At 38.8% G+C, this 9,048-nt stretch overlaps 1 protein-coding gene across 2 annotated transcripts; it reads right to left on the bottom strand.

Moving 5' to 3' along the window:
- Positions 1-1,361: 1,361 nt before the first annotated feature.
- Positions 1,362-8,591, bottom strand: TTLL4B (Tubulin tyrosine ligase-like 4B). Of its 2 annotated transcripts, none has more exons than XM_017634029.1 (11): positions 8,428-8,591; positions 7,463-8,077; positions 5,789-6,365; positions 5,342-5,716; positions 5,084-5,270; positions 4,027-4,197; positions 3,813-3,937; positions 3,309-3,748; positions 2,795-3,238; positions 2,484-2,723; positions 1,362-1,712 (listed from the first exon to the last, which is right to left on the bottom strand). In XM_017634029.1, exons 1-10 carry the CDS (start codon positions 8,488-8,490, stop codon positions 2,562-2,564), a joined length of 3,159 nt encoding a protein of 1,052 aa, XP_017489518.1. In that variant the 5' UTR covers positions 8,491-8,591; the 3' UTR covers positions 1,362-1,712; positions 2,484-2,561. The 2 variants fall into 2 exon arrangements, with proteins under 2 accessions (XP_017489518.1, XP_017489519.1); XM_017634030.1 differs by having other exon boundaries at positions 5,789-6,353.
- Between the last annotated feature and the right edge of the window lie 457 nt (positions 8,592-9,048).

The raw sequence follows: 9,048 nt of genomic DNA, 5'->3' as shown, positions 1-9,048 counted from the left end.
AATTTTTTTTTTTTTTTTTTTTTTTTGTATGGAGAGTGATGCACACTAATATATGTATGTAAATTTTAAAAATTTATGTAAGTTGGAGTTTTGTACATAGGTACATACAAATTTCTTTTAAAGTAACTAACAATTACTTTAAAGCAGCCTAAGCTTTAGATATTGTAAGACTCTTCTTAAATACATTTTTTGTAGTAATGCAGTAATTTTTGAAAATCCACAATTTAAACTCAATTTACAATAAAGGCGCTTGTCCGCTTTGCCGCCACTATAAAATTTAGTTCAGACTGCAACCTAATGTGGCGGAAATTGAATTAAATGGGCGCCATCTAGCGCTAAGCTTAGCAAGATAAATTCGATTAGAGTAGCCAACACTCCCGTTTTTGGGCTTTTCTGCCAAAGTTGGTGAGATTTTTCTTGGTCTTGCCTTTGGGTTTTGTTTGTTTTTAAGGTTGTTTGGTTTAATAATTCTAAATCAAAATAAAATAAATCAAAATAAAATAACTCGAAATCAGCGATACCATTCTCACGAATTTCGAACTTGTGGGAGAATTTCGTGATCACCACGGAATTCATGATAGCGATTTCCGACGGAATTGATGATAGGCCTGCTAGATTTAATAGTACCTTACATATAAGACTTTCATCAAAATAATTAAAGAGTGAATTACTCATTGAATTACTCACTGAATAGATTGGCATGCATTTTCTAAATAGGAGCCTTTATAGTATATGTAAATATGTATGTAATACTTTAAAAACTTACATGAACAAATGAAGCCTCAAGGTGAGTGTAGATGCGCTCTGTAAATGCGCTTGGCAATGTCCACATATGTATGTATGTATGTAGTTTAATATTGGATATGAATGAGTGTGTGTGCGCATTTCGAGCCTTTTCGATGATATCAAAAATGCAATGCTGTATCTGAACAAAAGAGTATGTATTCAGTGCAGTGGATTGTAGTAGAACCGGCTGAATGCATTTTTTCTACACAAACTGTACAGCAGCTTTACAGAACTTTTATGGTGCCAATTATTTTGAGGTGATGAACAAATGATGAAATATGTCGATGAGAATACGTATATACACATGTATGTACTGCAATTGCTGTCTGTGTTTCGAGATGATTGAGGTAGTAATAATGTCCAGCAGTTGTAATATTTAAATTTAGCCGCTTATGCTGCGCAAAAGGTATGCAAATTATAATAATCACAACAAAGTATTGCCGGTTGTTGGTATGCTGCCAGCCCTCTTCTCTAGTTAGCGCTTTTTTTCTTTCTTTTCTGATTTTTATTTTTAATTGAAATGAAACAAACAAAATCAAAATCATCATCATTTTTAGTAATAATTTATGGCGCATTTAAATACATACATACATGCACACAATGCTCTATAATAAATTCGTGCTTACCTTCTGCTCGTTTCGACTCTTTCTTTTTTAGGTTTTTTTTTTGGTNTTTTTTTTTTGTGTCGTTAAAGGTAAGTTGTATTGTTGTAGTACTTAATAAAGCGCGTTGTTTCCTAAGACATTTTCCAAAAAAAAATTTACTAAATTTCAATGACTTCAATTTGTTAGCTTGATCATCATTCATCGATTAAATCATAAATTTATGGTTGCTTTTGTTGCGTTTCTTGTGTTCATACTTTTCATTTAGGTTGTTTTGTTTGTTGGATAGCTAAGTTCAGTCTTAGTTCCTTACTCTCACAGCAGCTGGAATGAATAGAGTAAATTTTTATTTAGCGAAAATTAAAAAAAAAGATAAATAAATACACATACAGCGTGGTACAAGCACAAGTTTTCCTTCAAGACTTAAAATAAATCAATACTTTTAGCTTTTAACATCTCGGAACATAAAACATGGTATAAGAAGTCTGGTGCGAGCATCTTACATAGATGTGTAGATAATAATAACCAACACGCACTGCGACCTAACAGATCTATAGTGTACTCTATTCGTCCCAACACTTCGCCTAATCTTTTGGCCACCTAAAGCAGACTCTTCTCTGGAGCTCCCGAAACGGCCACACACTCAATAAGCAGGTGAGTTACAAAATCGACAAAGATCATCTGGCCAGAATTCCAAACCATGCAGATGTCCTGTTAGTCGGCAGAGCCCCAAAGAATGGCTGTGAAAATCCTCGGTTTATCTTTATGGAGGTTAATTAGAAGTATATATTTCGTCAGTGGTGCTGAGCCGTCATCTCTTTCCTGAGCTCCCCTCGGATAGTGTTTGGATCTACTCTTCCGCTTACCGAAAACGCAGCCTTACTTCTGCAGTGCTCAGTTTTAAATTTTCTTCTTAAAGTAACTACTTTCTTCATACCATCTCTGGGGTAAAAAGGTCTGCATAGCCCCTTGGTGGTAGAATTCATATGCCTTTCATCAAATCGATTTTTATACATTTTCGATTTTATGCAAAAAAAACTTGCTCTTGAATCACTCTTTATGTGCAAAGTATTTAAAAAAATAATTTCCACTCACCCTTGCGCTCACTGCCAATACAACCAAAGTGGTGTTTGGCAGTCACCATCAACGACATGCCACTGAGCATGCGGCTATTTAGCGTTGCGAACGCACGGAAACATCCGCGGTTGAGTCAGGTGTGCCCGCTTTTGAAGCTAAAGCGCTATCCGCATGCGCACCATCGGGTACAAGTGTAACTTGATCGTCGCTCTTCTTCTGATGCAACATATCAATTTCGGTTAAAGCCACATCAGGTTCCTATAAAACAGCAAAAAAAAAATATTAACTTAAAAACTTCTTACTCCACTTCAGCGTTCAATCTAACTCACCTTTTCTAAAGCCGCATCCGACACATTTAAATGGTAACCATCAACGCAGTAGCCCTTCAGTAATGCAATACCCTGTTCACGGAAATTGCCATAACGTGTTTCCCACGCATCTAACAGCCGATTATAATAACGTGGATTATCGATAAACTTAAGGTAGGTGTGCGTATCGGCTGTTGGAAAGATGCGTTCAAGTGGCGCACAACGCGCATACTCATCCTCGGTGATGATTAGGCAGCGTATATCGTCTGGCAGTAGATTATCGAGTATGGAATCGAGATATTCCTCACGAAATTCAATTGTACGATTGGTGAACTGATTGTGTTTTCGCACTTCTTCGGCAGTGAGACATGTGGTGAATATACGCTTATCATGACAGAGAGGACCTTGTAGGTTCAATTCATGTAATATTTCTTTTTGTTGTTTTTCATTAAGTTTTGGTGGCACCTGCAAGTGAGAAACGTTTGGTTAAGCGACTAGCCAAGCAAAGCAGTATATGCAATGCAAATTAACCCACCTGATAGAGCGCTGTATTCATAACGGCTTGTAAGAGTGGTCCTTTCACATGCAAATCCAACGGCAGCTCTGAGTGTAAGGAGGGTGATATATTTATTTCCAACAACCATGGTACAAGATTCTCGTCCAGCAACACATCGAAACCAAACAACTCAAAACAATTATAACGAAAATTAACATTTTGTCGATACATGCGATTCAGTCCTGATTCTCCGCTAACGATTGCTTTGATCACCAAATTGCGCAGCGTCGCCCATAGACGTTTTGTATTTACACCGCGCGTTTCTAGGCATGACCACAGCGATTGCAACGTCCATTTATGGCCTTGACAAGCATTAAAATCCTCATTTTTCGAATAGTTTTGTGAGAATTTATTTATACTATAATTGGTGAGATGCATGCAACGATCATCGAGACTAGTGAGCTCCGAACTGTATTTAACTGTTCATAAAAAGTGCCAAAATTTCTTTAAATCTACATTTTACTCAAATAATAGCGCACTCACCTGATGCAAAACGCGCCAAACCATCTTTGTACATATAGATACGCAAAGGATTTATCGATGTAACTAGCACATATATACGCATATCAAATTTACTATCGTTGATAAGTAGTGGACGCTCAATATATCTAAAATTAAGAATTTGGATAAGCATACAAATTACAAATGCATGTAAAACGCTGATTGGTGCTAAAATTAGGCACACACACACACTCACTTCTGCACTACCAGTGGTCGATCCTTTGGAAATTGGCTCCATTTATTTACAATACGTATGCCAGTACCGCGTGCGCTTGCTGGCGGTTTCACAATCCATTTTGTTAGCATCGAAGCATTTTTGGGCCAAACTTGGCGTAAGCTTTCCAAATCATCAGGCATAACATACGATCTTGAAGTCAAAAGAAGGCACGGTTAAGTTTTTGTAATGTATATGTTTTTAATACAAAAAGTTATATTGAGATATTGTTATGCAGTGCGTTGATGGTCCTTTCGGGTCGACCTGGTTGCTTATACTGGAAAATCTTATCTCACTGCACTCCCCAACCTATGCATAGCGACACACATCTTCGCAAAGGGAAGTGATGCCTATACAGAAACCGACGAAGAACGCCAAACTAGGCACGTTCCCACGACAGTCGGGTCTACGTAACCGGAACGACCCAGATTTATATCTGGCCAAGGACTGTCACTCCAGCAACACTCCCCTAAAAGTCTTTGGGGAATTTGTATGCTGCTACAACAACAACAACAGCCAAACCAGGCACTATTCTCTCACCAGTGCATACACTAAAAGCACTATTCTTCTCCTGAATTATCCGGCACTTGCGCCCAGCCTTACATCAGCATGGTTTTCCAAAGACACACATCCACACCAGACGGCCTCAACCAGAAGGGACCATGTCCTTGTGGCTATATGTGTGGTAGGCAGTCATTCGGTCAAGACCTCAGTCGCTATTGGCCGGCCTCTTGTGGGCTTTTCCTCCCCAGTGTTAGGTTGCATTTGTCTTAAGAGCTGCGATATTTAATAAGTGCCCATAATCTCATCGTGACCAAAGATGTTGTTAAATCGATTGCAGACAGTGCTTGAGGTGATTTGCCGACCGGTTCTAAATTTTGCCGCACATGTGAAGGGTGCAGTAGACGAAGCTACAGATTAAACAGAACAGCATTTGCATAGGTTTGCTAAGTTTCTGCAGCACCCTACGGGCAACAATAGGCAGTTGCTCACCTAAGCTACTTAATGAAGAGCTGCCGCTTCAACAACATTCACTTACTTTTGCATGAAACCAAATTCTTTTTTTCCAAATCTCTTCATATTGTTGTGTATGCTGCGCCACATACTATCCTTGCGGCCGATTCTAAAAGAACCCGGCATATGATTGTATTTTTGATGCGAGCGTATTGTGCGAAAACCTGGACTTTTCATATGCTTCTCCCAAATGGCCATCCAATCGGTGGTGTCTGCGCAAATAAATAAATTAAAAATTAAGTTCTTCTCAAAACTGTAATAACCTAAAATTTCACACACTCACTTTTTATAATACGAAAACCTGAGTTAAGTACCACGCGTTTCACAATTTTCGGCATTACTGGGCTTAGTTTCCACTTCAGCACACGATGCAGTGCTGGTGGCACTTGTGGCCCTTTCTCGGCATGCGATGAGAAGTTCAAATAAGGCGGAACATTGGGAAATATGCTTGGCGATAATATACATTTCGGTTTGAAATATTTACTCGCTTCGGTATCGGCTTCACTATCTTCGGTGCTATCGTTAGATTGTCGTTCACGCTGAAAGCGTATATGTTGACTTTGGTGTATCTCATTTAAATCGTTGGCTAGGTAGAATGGAAATCCAGTATATTCTTCATCCGAATCACTATCTGAATAATCATTGATAACATCGATTGCTAAAAAAGTTAATAGAAAAACTGTAAAATATCTTTCTAATTGACATTAAGATTATCGGGGCGATTCTTTACCTGCACATGGATCATCCTCGGGTGTACTGCTGCGCTTTGCGCGATCACCATCGCCACCTTTAGCTAAAGAAACGCCCACATAAGTAGAATTATCCACAATTGGATGACGATTATGGTAAGTGCGATTATCGAGCGGCATATACTGTGAGGCATATACGCTAGTCTCATAAGCGGTTGCAGCCGTCTTGTTTAGGCCATTTTGCGTAAGCAGCTCCGATTTTTTATCATTATCATTAAGCAGGCTACTAGCGTGGAACTGATTCACAATGATTTTACTTAACGCTTTCTGGGATGTTGGCATGAAGGAGGACTTATCGTTCGCATTAATGGTAGTAGTTACGCCATTGACAGCAGCGGAGGCGACACTGCCAATACCAGCACCAGCAACGGCACCTCCTACGCTAGTACCAACACCACCACCACCGCCGCCGCCAAGTCTTTTGGCTGGTGATGCTGAACGGCGTGGACTGGTATTCGATTGCGTATGCGGCGGGTGAGGATGGGAATGGCGTTTGGAGTTATGTACAACAGATTTTGGCGCTCCAACCGGTTCATCACGGGGTCGCTTTAAAAGCAACTGTAGCGTTAGGAAGCACATGCATATAAATACAAACACACATAACAGGCGGAATACATTGGTACAATGGAGAAAATACGACAACAGCATCAAATCACGACAGGATATCAACCACAATATCAACCGGAATATAAGTAGTTATGTTTATGTGTACGTGTGAAGTGTTTTGCGTTAGTTATTTGAGTTGTGTGGTTGTTCAATTCCGTACGCATAGTATAAGTAATTTTTTTTTGTTTTGGTTTTTGGAAGGGTGGAAAAGAATAAGAATACGAACATGTACATAAATACAAAGGGATTAGTTTTACATACTATATAAAATAATAACTACCACGTTGTTAATACACAATTTAGGTAAATATATTCTAATAAAAACATATTTGACAATATATTTTTGAAGATGAATCGATTTGGAAGGTACTGACTAGTTGTAACTATCAGGACTATCAGGATGAAGGCATGATCGACGATGGAACCACAATTTATTATTTTTAAGACGAAGAAGTGAATCTTTAGGTAGCCAATTCCAAGTACGCGGCCAACCAAATTTAAAATAAAACTCTTTTTGGAGCGAAAAATAATGATCTGAGAAAATTATGATTTTTCACCACTATATATTGTGATACAGTGTGCAGAATAAGTGAGGTCTAAGTTCAATTTGCCAAGAGTTAAGCACATTCCTTCGCTCCCTACCAATGAAAGCGTTGTTGAATTTTCTGATGGATTTAGGTTTAGAGGTATTAACAGTATAGGGTGCAATAGATCATTAATTCGTGGTGCACACCTCATTTTGATATGTATGGTTTGTTATTTGAGCTGATTGAACAAGTAAATACCGGGTATTTTAGCGATCTGACGTTATATAACATAGTCGAGAGTTTAAAAGCTGCATTACTACATACTACATGTATCTATTAACAGGACTTAGGTCCAATTTCTTCATCTATAAATCTATACCAAACATGCGCCTGTCGTTCCTCGTATAAAAGTTCTTACAACTATACACTTCCAAATCGATCCAGCATGCTTGTCAAGCACATATGAATATAAAATTTAGAAACATTAACGAATAGTAAATTATAGTTATAAATTACACATACCTGCACACCAGTCATTGGTATGGTCGAGTCGACGTGGGACGTCAAGGGTGCGGCAGTGTTGCTGCGTATACTAATCCGATTTGACTTGTTATGTGAGGCATTGCTAATTATCGATGGATCTACTGTGCATCCCGTCACTGAGGTGCCACCACTACCACCTCTTCTTTTTACAATCGTGCCATTCATAATACTATAATTATTGTTATTACTACTGTGCTCATTTGGCATATGGCCACCGTGTGTTGCTGTTGCATTAACCACATACTGATTATTCACACTAATATAATGGCTAGGTGCATCGATTTGGCAGCCATGCGGTGTATGAGCATGATTATGCGATGATAGTAAAAGATTCTTTTGCACATACAATTTATCCTTATACAGTTCGACTTCTTCCAGCCATGATTCATGAAAATCTAATATCTCCAAGCCTTTACTTTTCACACCAGCACTTTTTCCGGACGCATTGCTGCTAGCGTTCTCCTTCGCGTGAGTGTGAAGATGCGTATGACCATGGCCTTGACTTGTGTGCCCATTCTCTTTGACGTGGTTCGCATTTGGAGGCTGTGACCTTTTTTCACTAATTGGTGCCATTTTCACTTTGAATTTTGATTTCTAAAGCAAAGCGTAAGAAAAGAAAAAAAAGTACAATGCGATTACTATAATGAAGTCAGATAACAAAATTCAACTTGAGACTACAGATAGCACTATAAATTGCAAACAAAGAAAAAATAATGAATGAAAAAAAAAATTAAAATTTGCCAGACAAACAAATCTTGTGAAGGTAACTATAAAACGTAACANAGTACAATGCGATTACTATAATGAAGTCAGATAACAAATTTCAACTTGAGACTACAGATAGCACTATAAATTGCAAACAAAGAAAAAATAATGAATGAAAAAAAAAATTAAAATTTGCCAGACAAACAAATCTTGTGAAGGTAACTATAAAACGTAACAACTTGTTGCAATGTCGCGCTGCCAACTCCCTCGCTGCCGTCTGCACCCACTTTCCTTCTAATCATTGAAGAAATTAATTGATAAATCCAACACAGGGTTGAGCAATCTACGCGCTGCTCTTCAATAAGTAATGGAAGATGCTCGCCTCGCCGCGATATTGTGACTAACCGCGGAGCGCACAAAAATAACTGAAGCTATTTTCGTGGTGGCATGCTACAGAGACCCATTGTAAACTGTAACAACACCAGCAATAAGACCGAAATCCGAATTAAAAAGAAAATATGGCACGAGCACAAACGTTCGCGTTTGGATTGAGCAATCGAAGCAAATCAATTGGGCGGAATGCCCGACCGTGGTGGGGCAATCGATCAGGCGAAACAAGAGTATTGTTGCCCGCTTGATGAATTGGTCGACCAAGTGATAACACTACTGTGGATGGTTTGGTGGCGCGCAACGTATGCATACAGCATGTATGTATATACATATGTTCATGGGTATTTACGAGAATGCAGCAATTCAGGTGCAATACAATTGCCAAACGTCTTGACGCTAACAAGGTATTCCCGCCCACGGCACACGTGTCACAATAGGCGACAGTTGCCGATGAGTAAAAGAAAATCAGC

The sequence above is a fragment of the Rhagoletis zephyria genome, unplaced genomic scaffold (genome assembly GCF_001687245.7).
Source record: "Rhagoletis zephyria isolate East Lansing unplaced genomic scaffold, Rhagoletis_zephyria_1.1 Rzeph_scaffold_12643, whole genome shotgun sequence".
NCBI classification, from domain to species: Eukaryota; Metazoa; Arthropoda; class Insecta; order Diptera; family Tephritidae; genus Rhagoletis; species Rhagoletis zephyria.
This window is presented reverse-complemented; position numbering and strand designations above follow the sequence as displayed.